This window comes from Sorghum bicolor, chromosome 2, assembly GCF_000003195.3.
Source record: "Sorghum bicolor cultivar BTx623 chromosome 2, Sorghum_bicolor_NCBIv3, whole genome shotgun sequence".
NCBI classification, from domain to species: domain Eukaryota; kingdom Viridiplantae; phylum Streptophyta; class Magnoliopsida; order Poales; family Poaceae; genus Sorghum; species Sorghum bicolor.
Genome location: NC_012871.2, coordinates 11,149,188 through 11,163,028, shown reverse-complemented (window position 1 = coordinate 11,163,028; position 13,841 = coordinate 11,149,188). Strand labels below are relative to the sequence as shown.

The 13,841-nt window shown below is 47.9% G+C and overlaps 1 protein-coding gene and 2 long non-coding RNA genes across 3 annotated transcripts; all 3 read left to right on the top strand.

Annotated features, from left to right (window-relative positions):
• On the top strand, positions 2,183–4,582 carry LOC8054470. The gene is made up of 6 exons (XM_021453382.1): positions 2,183–2,451; positions 2,539–2,647; positions 2,731–2,985; positions 3,695–4,119; positions 4,207–4,456; positions 4,559–4,582. Exons 1-6 carry the CDS (start codon positions 2,222–2,224, stop codon positions 4,580–4,582), a joined length of 1,293 nt encoding a protein of 430 aa, XP_021309057.1. The 5' UTR covers positions 2,183–2,221.
• LOC110432480 lies at positions 4,751–5,282 on the top strand. Its single transcript, XR_002449921.1, has 3 exons — positions 4,751–4,763; positions 4,851–5,024; positions 5,106–5,282. It is a non-coding gene; the product is annotated as an uncharacterized LOC110432480 (long non-coding RNA).
• On the top strand, positions 5,665–6,710 carry LOC110432479. Its single transcript, XR_002449920.1, has 3 exons — positions 5,665–5,818; positions 5,909–6,205; positions 6,411–6,710. It is a non-coding gene; the product is annotated as an uncharacterized LOC110432479 (long non-coding RNA).

The following is a 13,841-nucleotide window of genomic DNA, read 5'->3' as shown; positions in this document are numbered from 1 at the left end:
GCAGGCATTTGACCGAGCTGCTAGAGGGTCGATTCGAATGCGGTGTCCATGCAACAACTGTAAGAACAAGAAATGGAGAGACAGGCGTACGGTTATGGAAGATCTTTTCAAGTACGGATACGTTCGAAACTATACGCGCTGGGTCCACCATGGTGAACGAGATCCTATTAGGGAGGTGCCGGTGAGGCAGCTCCTCGAGGACCTTGATGCAGATGCCGGGATGGCAGATCTGATGGAAGACTACCAGGAAGGGGGGTTCCCTGAAGGAATAGAGGCAGAGGAGGATCCGGAGGAAACCGCAAAGGCATTCTTCGCCATGGTGGAGGCGGCACAGAAGCCCCTTCACGAGAAGACGCATGTTTCGCAGCTGGATGCCATTTCTCAACTAATTGCGTTGAAGTCGTCACTGGGCATCAGTCGAGAAGGTTTTGATCTCGTGTTGGCGACGGTTGGCAACTTGCTTCCGAAGCTTCACGAGTTGCCGAAGAGCACGTACGAGTCACAGAGGATGCTTCGAGCACTCAAGATGTTGTACGAGCCGATTCATGCTTGTAAGAATGGGTGTGTCCTGTTCAGGGACGACCACGAGGACGCAACACACTGTCCAAAGTGCAAAATCTCTAGGTATGTGGAGGTAGAAGGTAGTGATGGCATCAAGCGTCAGTCAAAGATCCCCGAGATGGTCATAAGGCACCTTCCTTTTTTACATCGGCTCCAACGGCTGTATATGACAGAGGATACCGCGAAAATGATGGTGTGGCACAAGAAAGGCAAGAGGTACACTTCCAAGATGGTACACCCAGCGGATGGTGATGCATGGAGGCACTTCGATGCCATGAATCCTGATAAGGCGGAGGAGGCTCGGAATGTACGCGTCGCGCTGGCAACAGATGGGTTCAACCCATTTGGAATGATGGCAGCCCCGTACACTTGTTGGCCGGTGTTCGTGATCCCCCTAAATCTTCCCCCCGGCGTCATGTTTGAACCCAGGAATGTGTTCTTGACGCTGATAATACCTGGACACCCGGGCAACAATATGGGTGTGTTCATGCAGCCAGTGTGGGATGAATTGCAACATGCTTGGGACGAGGGGGTGCTGACGTACGACCGAGCTACAAAGAGGAACTTCACAATGCATGTGTGGTACCAGTATTCATTGCATGACTTCTTGGCGTATGGCTTGTTCAGCGCGTGGTGTGTTCACGGGAAGTTCCCTTGCCCAACATGCAAGACAGATGTGATGTTCACCTGGCTGAAAAAGGGTGGCAAGTACTCTTCTTTCGACAAACATCGGCAATTCCTGCCCGAGGGCCATGAATTGAGACGGGATGAAAAGCATTTCACGAAAGGTGTTCAAGTCACCGACCCCATTCCTGAGCCTAGGAGCCCTGCCGCTGTCCTTGCCGAGTTACAAGCTCTCCAAATTGATGAAGTGAACGGTGGTTTTATTGGATATGGTACCACACACATGTGAACTCATATATCGGGCTTGCATAGGCTACCGTACTTCAAGGACCTTCTTCTTCCACACAACATCGATGTAATGCACACAGAAAAGAATGTCGCCGAGGCACTCTGGGCAACACTCATGGACCTTGGTAAGAAGTTGAAGGACAACGTTAAGGCTAGACTCGACATTGAAACTATTTGTGATAGACCAAAGCTTGTGATGAAGACCCCTGCGCCAGGCAAGAGATGGAAAAGGGGCCCGGCCGATTACGTCCTGAAAAGGCCAGTTAGGAAGGAAATACTGAAGTGGATGAGCACGTTGCAGTTCCCTGATGGGTATGCGGCGAATCTGGCCCGGGGAGTGAAATTGGAGACTATGAAAGTGTTAGGGATGAAGAGTCACGACTTCCACATATGGATTCAGCGGGTCCTTCCCGCGATGACCCGAGGATACCTCCCGGAGCCAGTGTGGCGCGTCCTGGCAGAGTTGAGCTTTTTCTTCCGTCAGCTTTGTGCCAAGCAGTTATCTTGAGAAGTTTGTCTTGAACTGGAGAAGGGTGCACCTAAGTTGCTCTGCAAGTTGGAGATGATATTTCCACCCGGCTTCTTCCTATCGATGCAGCATCTGATTTTGCACCTGCCAAGGGAGGCACGGTTGGGGGGGCCCGTGCAGCACCGTTGGTGCTATCCAATCGAGAGGTGTCTAAAGCTACATCGGAAGAAGTGTAAAAATAAAGCCAAAATTGAGGCTTCTGTGGCAGAGGCATTCATTATGGAGGAGGTGTCGACATTCACACAGGCGTACTATACCGAAAAACTTCAAAGACCGCAAGATCCAACCCCTCGTTACAACGTCGAGGAGAACTCATCGAACCTCAGCCTTTTCAAAGGGGATGTCGGAAGAGGAAGCACAGCTACCAACAAGAACTTGACCCATGAGGAGTGGACCACTATCATGATGTACTTGTTGTTGAACCTTGATGAGTGCCTGGTTTATCAGAAGTAAGTTCTCAGTACGCTTGTTTCATACACCGTCACTATATCATCTTAATTACCTATCGATTCGACCCCTTGTCTCTTGTTTTTCAGGGAATTCATTAATATTTACTGGAGGGGCAATACTGCTCCTACCTCGCAACAAGAGGACCGTCTTCTTAGACATAGCAAGCCCAACTTCGTTTCCTGGTTCTGTTCAAAGGTACCTATCGTTTCCCGACTTTGTGATTCCACTTTGCTCCTAGGAGCGAGTAATTTAACGGTCGAACTGTCCTAACCTTGCAGGCCCAGACCGATCCGCAAATGAGTGCTGAATTGAGAGAGGTGGGCCTTGGCTTCAACCGTAAGGTCAAGTCATACACCGTTTATGATGTCAATGGCTATCGCTTTCGCACTAGAGGCCACGAGGAGAGCCGGCCCCAACAAAAAACCACGTGCAGCGGAGTTCGTACTCCCGGCAATGATGAATTGGACTATTACGGCATAGTCAAAGAGATATACGAGCTCGAATTCAAGGGTGGCAGTTCTTTGAAGCCAGTGGTATTCAAATGCCATTGGTTCGATCCTTATGTCACGAAACAAGACCCTAAGATTGGGCAAATCGAAATTCGACAGGATTCCAAATATAATGGAGACGATGTCTATATTGTGGCTAACCGAGACGCCAACCAAGTTTATTACCTTCCATGGGCGTGCCAAACTGACCCAAGGCTTGCGGGTTGGAGCCTTGTGCACATGGTATCGCCGCGCTGTAAAGCTGCTACCCCAAATGATGACGATTACAACTATGACCCAACGACAGATGAGTTCTATCAACCTGAGGGGCTAGATGGGCAATTCGAGATAGACATTTCTCTGCTAATGAGCATGGATGTGGACAACGACATCGATGAGGATGAGGGTGATGACGTGCTCGATGCTAAGGACTTACAACTCCTTGAGCAATGGCAGAGGAAGCGCGAATTAGTTGTTCTGGACGATGACGATGACGATGACGATGACGATGACGATGGAGATGGAGATGATGAGGACGATCGAGAGCTCGACAATATCGATAGTGATGACGAGGAAATTGGTGACGACGTCTCACCGGTCGTATTGCCATACTCGGAGATTATGTCGCCTCCACGTAATACAACTACTTGTCATTTACAATTATGTTTCTTTATTTACAACTACTTGTCATTTACAATTATTATTATTATCACCTTGCAATTTATGCTAATTGTTTTAATCTTTGTCATTGTAGGCACTCGGCGGAATGCCAGGCGGCAGGAAGAGGCTGCCTCCACGGAACTGCCGCTCGCGCTTCGCCGGTCGCGGCGTGCAGGAGCCGGACGTGGACGAGGAGACCGGTAGGGAGGAGGTGCCGGTCAGTACGGAGGAGACGGCCGGTACGGGGGAGACGGCCCGCTCCGGGCGTCTCCGGCAGAGGAGGCTGGACTTCACGAGGACGAGGACGACGACGATGACAACGACGACGACAGGGGACGGTGGCAGGGGCGGGGGCGACGGCGGCGACGTCGACGACGACGACGAGGGGGGCCACTGCGACGGGGGCGACGGGGGGCCTTCCTCAGGTTCGAGGAAGCTCTTCGAGCGCGGGCCCTCGACGCTCCCTAGCCGAAAGCCGCTCCCCCACCACCGCAAGGTGATTTCACCCGTCGGCGACAGGTAAGTAAACTACTTTGTTCACATTGTTCATATGGCATGTATGAAACCGAACTACAGACTAACAATTGTTGTTAATGACTCGTGCAGGAGCTGGATGTTTCCGAGGGAGGTGGACCCCTGTGCTAAACGGGACTCACGCCATGTCAATGGCATCCTCTCCCTGCTGATTAGGGAGTACTACCCGGGCATGGTCACCATCGACGGCGTTCGACAGCCGCCCATGCAGTGGGACCACTTCCACGTGCACACCGTCCCCGTCCCTGAGCCCGAAGGCGGCGATCGTGCTGATTCACCTGCACGCAAGACACTTGCGGCGAAGATCAAGAGGGAGTTTTGGGTGAGTGTTTTCATCACAACGCATTTCTCAATACTACACATTCATTGGATGTTCTTGAAACAATGAAATGATACATGATGTCTGCGTGCAGGAGTACTTCAGGTGCGAGGATGGGAAACAGGCTAGGGCGCAGGTGGTGCTGGAGAACGCCTACCACTCACGCCTCAGGGACTTGTACCACGAGGCGCGCATCCAGTGCATCATCAAGCACTACCGCAACGTCCTTGGCGAGGCGATCGATAAGCAGCGAGTCAGGCAGGACATCGTGCTGGAGAGGGAGACCGACCTCACCGAGGAGTACTTGCGGGTAAGTAAGCAGGAAACATTCATTCTTATTTCTTCCGTGAAACATTCAATTCATCTTCTCACATGTCAAATACTTGATGTTTCTTAGTGGATACCGGAGTGGTGCGACGCGCACCCGGAATGCTGGGAGGAGATCGTGCGCTACTGGAGATCGGACAAGGCGTACGAGGTGAAAAACGAGCGTCGGCAGCGCCGGCTCAAGAACAAGGGGGTAGCACACCACCAAGGGAATCGGTCCCTCCCGCAGTTCATGGACGCCTGGGTATGCTCCTTTTGGTACACATGGACTCATATAGCGCTCAATCTATTTACCTCTAACCATGTTTGTGTTTTCCTCTCGCAGAGGGACTCCCATGATGGGGAGGAGATCAACGTGGTGGTGGGGTACGCCCTTTCTAAAAAGGGCAAGGCGAAGGACCCGAACAACAGGTTCGACCCGCAGGACGGGCCGGAGGCATACACCAACGCCGGCGTCCACCCCAAGCTCGTCGAGTACAGCGCCGCGTTTCGCCAGCGCCATGGGGACGGCAAGGACCCCACCACGGAGCCCCTGGACCCAGACCTCGTGATGAGGTTGGGAGGAGGGAAGCAGCACGGCTCCTACTGGATGGCCAACAGTGCCATCGACCCGACCACTACTCCCACGCTAAGAGAGATTCGAAAAGCCAACTCCAGCAGCTCCTCCGGCATCCCCATAGCGCCACGACAGCCGAGCACCACCCAGATGTACACGCAGATGGAGGTAAGTGTGGTTCCATTCGTCGTTCACACACGATCCACCTTCGCTTCACATACCATCAACCATGTGCGGGTGTGATATTGCAGGCTAGGATGGAAGAGCTGGAGGCCAACTAGGCGGCCCAGGACTTGGCCCACAAGATGCAGCTGGCGGCGGTGGAGGTGGCCCACCAGGCGCACCTGGCGGCACTGACGGAGCACCACCAGCGTCAGATGGCGGACCTGGCGAGCTTCCTCCGGACCCAGCACCAGCAGGATCTTCCTCCCTCGCTCTTTGCTCCAGCACCAGTCCCAGTGCCTGCTCCTGTTCAGCGTCCGGTGAGTATAATACTAATTGCCTCACTTGCTTTAGCTTGTGCGGCCATCCTGCAGGTACATTACTAATTACCTCACTTGTCCTTTGTGCAGGCTCCGTCGGCGGGTTCGAACCCGACTCCCAGCCCTCCACTGGGTGCCAGCCCTACACAGCAAGGCTGGCCAGGGTACCCGACCTACTCGACCTACCCCACACAGCCGTTCACGTGGGGGCCTCCTCCTCCACAGTCGCAGGGCTACTCCTCGTGGCCGGGGGCGCAGACGCAGCAGGGGCCTAGCGCAGGACTATGGCGCTACGACGCTGCGCCGTCAGGGTGGACTCAGGCACCACCACAGGCAGGGTGGGGTTCGTGAGGCGATGGGACCCCTGGGGACGGCGCCACGAGCTAGGTACGTTTGCCTCCCTTAACTACTTGTTGGCCTTCGTGCCGCGATGGTTGTCGGCCTTCGTGCCGCTGTGGTTATCGGCCTTCGTGCCGTGGTCGTTGTTGGTCTTCGTGCCATGTTTTTTGCAGGTCTTGTAACCTCCCCGTGCAGGGGAGGTGCTGCCGAATTTTTGAGTGGATACTAATCTTTTTCTCTCCTTTTGTAGGAGGAGGACCTGTGGGGGGTACTCGGTGACGAGCAAAGTACCTTTGCCTTCATCTTCTCGACTAGGACGCATGTTAGACCCTTTTGCCCTCATGTTGGACTTGTAGGACTTGTTGGACATGTATGTTGGACATGTATGCACATGTTACGCGACGTTATGTGTATTTCGGACATGTATCGATGGATTTGATGATGTTCATGTGTGGATTCATGTTGAGATCGAATCCGATGATGAAATGCGGTTTATATGCTATATTGTTATTATAAACGTGATCTGTGGTATATATATATGCTATAAATGTGATTCGAATGCAATGAAACAGCAAAAAAAAATCCTAGCTTTGCCGACAGCTTTGACCATAGCTGTCGGCAAAGATGTGTATTTTTTGCCGACAGCATATGTTTGCCGACAGCCTTGGTAGGGACTTTGCCGACAGCCTTGTTTACCTGGCTGTCGGCAAAAAATTGGAGTTTGCCGACAGCTATGTTGGCCTGGCTGTCGGCAAACCCTCACTTTGCCAACAGCCCTGGCTGTCGGCGAAGCGAACGGCAGCCGAGTTGACGGCGCTGTTCCTTCGCCGACAGACCACGTGGCTGTCGGCGAAAGGACACCGACTGCGCCCTAATTCTTGTCGGCAAAGTCCTGTTTGCCGACATGATTTTTTCCGACAGGGGTTTGCCGACAGGAATAGGGAAATCCTGTCGGCAAACTGTTCGCCGACTGTAAAAGGGGCTTCGCCGATAGCTTTCAGCTGTCGGCAAACCCGCGAATTCCTGTAGTTTGTGCAACTCTAGTAGCAGCATGGCGCACTCTGCCTTTGTGGCCCACCTCCGGACGTGGAACGGTCTACATATGCCTAGCAACTCGCTTACACTTTTTTATTCTCGCTTCATGTAAAAGGGTGACCCCAGAAGTGCTACATTTGGAACGATAAGGCTCATAAGGCTGCCCTCATCCTCCTAAACTTCCTAGGTCGTACTAAATCCACCAATTACAACTCCACATAAGTCACTTGGGCTATATGGGCCAACTTCATAACCACTACAGGTTATTAATGGGTTGGGGTGTTACATTCACCCCACTTATGGGTTACACCCTCAGCAGCTCACCACATATATGTGGCAGATGTCAAGGACCACCTCTTGGTACACCTCTACACGATCACATGCAACAAGGGTTGATGCTCCGAATACATTGCAACGGGAGATACAACATATTGTGTGTTCAAGATTTATTCAAAACCAATCATATCATGTGTATTCCATTTTTCCTGCCAGACCTGCCCTCCACCATTCACGGGCCCACCTCCCACTTCCCCTCTAGGCCCGATTAACCTCCCCCTTCCGGCCGCCCAAGCCTACGCGTGTGTGGCCCACTTCTCCTCTTGACCTAGTCGTGCAGGAGTGCCCCACACGGCCTAGCTACGAGGCTGGCTCGCTTCACCCTGCGTCCACCCTCGGCCCAGCAGCCGTGCACGGCCCATGCCACTGGCGCCCATCCCTTAACCCTAACGCGCCCTGCTCCTAGGAGCCAGTGCCGCCGCTGCCGCCGCTGAGAGGCCGAGGCGCGCACACCCTGCCTGCTCGCCCTTCGATGTGCGCCACATGCCCCGCTGCGGCATGGACGACGAGGATGAATGGAGCTCCTCGAACCCTAGGTGCCGCGCACTATTTAAGACATGGCCGTTGTCGCCCCTATCTCCTAGAGCTCTATTGATGGTCCCTAAGTACCAAATTTAATCATCAAATAAATAAAGAAAAGGATCCAAATGCAACCAACACACAGACTTAGGGTTTTATCTGACAGAATTCCACGAGTTTTGGTGTTTGTCTATTTCTGCAGAGGGTTATCAGGAAATATGGAGGAAAGGCCCACACGTCGGGTGTACATAGAGATATTAACGTGTGCGGCAATTTTGTATCATCTAGAAGACTCCAGAAGCCACGAGAACGAACAGGAGGCCGAGCGGGCTCGGGAGCAGGGCACCCGCCCTGTTGTCTTGGCCAATCAGGCCCCACCTCGCGGATTATGCTCCACCGACCTAAGAGATTAAGGAAAACCGTGCGATTAAGGTCGGTTTGATCCGACGGCCCACGTTCATTTGGAAGGGATATATAAGCAGGCTCCCTGGCCCCTGGAGGAGGCATTCTCGTTCTCAAACCCTAATTCATTCATTCATCCAAGGAGGAGAGTCTCTGATCAAGCCATAGAGCCACCACATCAACTAGATCTCTAGTTTAGCATAGCTACATAGGATTAGAACTAGAAGTAGTCAATCTTCGATTGGTTTCCGGATCTGTCAAGAGGATTCTTGGTAATTTCTCTACTGTTCTTCATTTGTTCATCATTGTTCTTCAATATTATGAAAATGACTTTGCTATATTTCAATATATTGATTATGACTTTGCTCTATTTGTTTATATTTGCAATTATATCGTTCTTAGTTTATCATGGTTATATACTTGGCTTAGTTAGATTGGAATTATATACATGTTTAGGATCATATAGCGTTTATCCATTGGGTCCATGGGTAAATGATAAGTATTGTGTAGGCATGGTGCCTATACCGTATTTATCTGCGATTGTACCCTATACGCCGGATCACAGGGTAGTTCACGGTGGTGACAGCTTCGTTGATTCTTATATAGTCCCGCTCCCGTGTATAGGGCAGGCAGAGCAACATTATTATAGGGGAGTGATTGCTATGTTTCTCATCTTCCTTGATAATATCACTATGCATGGGCGTAGTCCTGTCTCGCAATGATTGCCAAGTATAATTGCACTAATTATGATATGCTAGACTTTATAGTTAAAAGTAACTTAGGAAATATTCTTGTAGTTCATCCTAATTCCATGCTAATGACTTGCTAGAATATCTGTTGAGGTGCTTATCATTATCATATGTGGCTAGTTATGCTGATCAAATTAGTTATCTTTGTCAAAATTCATACTTTATCTATATTTTATGTGACGTTTATCCCTGTATTGATGAGATAGATGAATGCTCTCTATTACACATGCGATGATACTCAGTTCTATATTTCATTTCCACAATCAATATTGGTGTTATTAATCCCTTCCTAGTGGTAAAAATATAAATAACGATATCTGGAATACTTCCTAGTTAAAATGCTACATTGGTATTAATCTGTGTGCTTGCAGATCCCATTCATTATTTATTCAGAAGAGCAATTGCATAATTCAATACCGCGTCTCTCATGTCATGCTGGGGATGACAACTTGGCTTAAGTGGCATGAGGGATAGGTTCGGCATTTTTGGAGCCATTATCAGAAATAGAAAACTAAGTCTACTTTTGCTAATAACGTTAAGAATGCCCAACAAGCATTTTTGGCGCCGTTGCTGGGGAAGGTTTTGTGGAGATCTCAGCTCCCACCACGAACAACATCCACACTGGACCTGCTGTAGAGATCGACCAGACATTTGAGCTCAAGCCTGGGCTCATCGACATGGTGCAAGCAAATCAGTTCTGTGGGAAGGCACACGAAGACGCTAGTGCTCATCTCCAACACTTCCTAGAGATTTGCAGCATATTTACTATTTTAGAAGTTCCCAGAGACGCCATACTACTTCGCCTCTTCCCATTCTCACTGTTGGGGAGAGAGAAGCAGTGGTTCTACGCAACCAAGGAGAAGAATACTACGTGGGCACTCTGCTCCACGAACTTTCTAGCCAATTTCTTTCCCATGGGCAAGACCAATGCTCTCCGTTGGAAGATTATAAGTTTTCAGCAACAACATGATGAATCCGTTCTAGAAGCATGGGAGCGCTTCCAAGACTACATCCTAGAATGTCTCCATCATGGAATGGACAGCTGGCTGCTAATGCAGACGTTTTATCATGGGATCGACAATAGCACCCATGAAACCATGGATGCTGCAGCCGGAGGAGCATTCCTGTCACTCACCATACCACAAGCCATAGCCCTTGTGGAGAAGATGGCGTCCAACCAAGGTTGGAACGAGGAGAGGACCCAGACACGCAAGAAAAGTGGAGCTATGCACTAGCTCAAGGATGTAGACATGCTATCTGCAAAGCTGGATCTGCTCATGAAGAAGCTTGATGATAAAGCTGGAGACAAGAAAGAAGTCATGCACATCTACGACTCTCACATGACTTGTGAGGAGTGTGGAGATAATGGACACTCAGGCATCAGAGGCCTCAACAAAATCAAGGTTGGAATCAACAGAGGCCGAACTACTCAAGTAACTATCATGTTAACAATTCTTACAACAATAATAATAATTTTCCACCTTTGAGAGAGTTAGTGTATAATCAAACAAAGCTAATGGATAACCTGTCTAAGAAATTGGTATCTAATGATAAAATGCTAGAAAATATAAATAATAGAATAGATAATTTTTCTACTGCCATCAAGAATCAAATTAGCTTCAATAAAATGATTGAATCTCAGTTGAATCAAATAGCTGCTATCGTTTCTGCTACTAACCCCGGTATACCATCACAACCGGAAAGATTAGAATTTGCAAATCTTGTAGACATGTTTGATGCAGGTAACTACTAGAGTAGCCCCGTTGGAGAAGTACATAATGACCTTCTACCAATCAAGAGAGGCGATCCAGGACGCCCCGTCATCCCGATCTCCATCGGCATGTTGGACTTCCCAGAAGCACTCTGCGACTTTGGCTCCAGCGTCAATATTATGCCTAGGGTACTCAATAAAAAATTCTTTACACGTCCTTTATTGGAGACAACCATGTGTTTGCAGCTTGCAGATCGGACATTGAGCTTTCCAAAAGGAATACTGAAGAATATCTGTGTCCGAGTTGGTACCTCGTACGTCCCATTAGACTTCATGGTGATAGAGACCGGTGCCGATGAGAGGTCACCCATCATCCTGGGGAGGCCATTCCTGAACACTTTGGGAGCTATCATCTACGCCAGTGCTACGAAGATCAACTTCAACATCAAGGGGAGGAAGGAGACATTTTCTTCAAGAACAAGACTGCACAAATCCCATAGCAACCCCAATATAAACAAAGAAAGTGGACCAACAGGAGGAACAAGAACAAGAATCAAGTATGGACCGAATCAGCTAAGATGGTCACTGCAATTCACAGAGGTCAAGATCGTCGACTCAAGTCGCCTTTCCTGATGAAGAAGGATGACCCTAGTGTTCCAAGCATGGAGTGCACAATCAATGGATACTCATTTCAGAAGACACTCTGCGACACCGGATTTGGCGTCAACATAATGGCCACAGTCACTTATCAGCTCATGTATGGAACCATGCCCCTATAACCAACATACATTCAGCTCCAGATGGCAGACCAGACATTCTAAAAGGTCGAAGGTATAGTAACTGATGTCCCTGTCAAAATAGACGACCATTTTATCCATACCGATTTTCAGGTCATTGACATGGGAGAAGACGAGTACGATACACCCATCATCCTTGGAAGACTGTTCCTCAGCACTGTCAAAGCTATCATCTACATTGGAACTGGAGAAGTCTACATGCACTTCCCCTGTGAGAAGGTATGCCGCTACTTTAATGACTCTAACTATATAGTTGAAGATTATAAGCAGATCAGGATGAGAAGAAGGCGACGCAACCGCAACCAGAGGAGACAAATCATCAAAGACGGATGGGCAGACTACGAATGAGAGGTAATAAGGTCCAATGATATACATCTTGAACAGGATTGTCCTGAGGAGACCGTAGCAGCAAATCAGGTGTGGATAGAGAAGAGAGTTGTACTAGAAGAGGAGGCGCCGCCGGAACCACCGTCTATGCCATCCAGCGAATTCTAGGACGACTCAGAACATAAGGAGTCCCGTTCGGAGGACTTAAAAACACCGAACACTGTGCCAATACGTAAACTTGGTAGTTATCCCTTTTTCCCTTTAATTATTTACTTTTCCTTAAATATCTTATTTAGTTAATCATGTTCATACTATCTTAAAAAGGAAATAAAAATGTTAAAAAACAGTAAGCCCCATGTGAGTATACGAGTGGCATAAAACCCATAAGTACATTCACTGTGGTGGCATAAAAATAAAATAAATATTTTTTCTACTCTATAGAAATGAAAATATAAAAATAAGATTGTGATCCTACCAAAGAGAGTAACATTTATTGAAGAGGCTCAACATGATAAAGGCTAGATATTTATGCTAACACTTAACTAGTTCCACAAAGCTTTGTTGTCTATTTGAGCTCCACAGAATTCAAGGATCAAGAAAACTAACAGACGGAGGACATCCTAATCGCTATCAGGGCGCTGCTGACATTTAAATACACCTCTGCCACCTGCTAGCTACATCAGAAAAAATTACGTCAAAATCCAGCTTGGGGGAGAGCACCCCCATTTATCTAGTTAAGTGTTTCTACTCGCGTTGATACATTACTCACATAATAAAAAGATACATAATCATAAAAACCCAAATAAAGATTTTGTGCTTATATATATATATATATATATATATATATATATATATATATACTTTTGCTTAGTTTGCTAAATAAATAAATAAAGAGGCTATACTAAACTGAATCTTAATAATAAACTTTAGCATGGATATGATGAATTGTTGCTCTGCTTAATTTTCAAATTTGAAGCTCTCTCTCTCAAGTTTATACATAGCTGTTATAATTTAAAGCTTGCACTAAACCTGAACTTATAGGAAGAGAACTTGATCTAAAGTCTAAGTCGTTAACGGATATGATATGGAAAGGTTGAGATGTTATTTATCTGTTCCTAGAGATGCTAGAATTTTGGAGAATTTTATCTTTAAAAATCATTAAAATATTGCATGATGAGAGTTTAAATTCCTACCACAGCCATATATACATGTTTATTAAACTAAAAACCATACATTTACTTTTTACTGTCTATGAGCATTGAGTGTGGTCAAGCTGTGTAGACCCTAAGGAGCTTGTCATGCAGTTAAAATCAAGATTCACTTGCACGTTCACTTATACATGCTGCTTCTACTCCGGAAGTACGCATCCACATACATCCACTCATTTCCATCTCCAGATTCACCCAAAATCATTCTACTCCTATCCAGGAAGAATAGCCAAAAATATTATCCTATCTCTGTGAAATAAATGCTCGAGATATTTTGGTTACTACCACTTGCTACATTATTCGAGGAGGGTGAGTGCTCTAAAAAAAGTGAATACGAGGAAATAAAAAGGGGCAAGTGCCCGGAACCTCGGAGAAAAGAAAAAGTGAGAAGAGAGGTAAAAATGGACAAGTGTCCGGTACAAGATACCCACCTGAGAGAAAAGAAAATATAGAGCATCTCATTCTCCTCAAAAAGTTTCAAAGTGCAAGGAAGGTATGTATCCCTTCAAAAGAGCAAAAGTAGAATTATACTTTCACCATTGTTTTCACCATTATCACCATCATCACGACATCACCATACAATTCATTCGCCACACATGC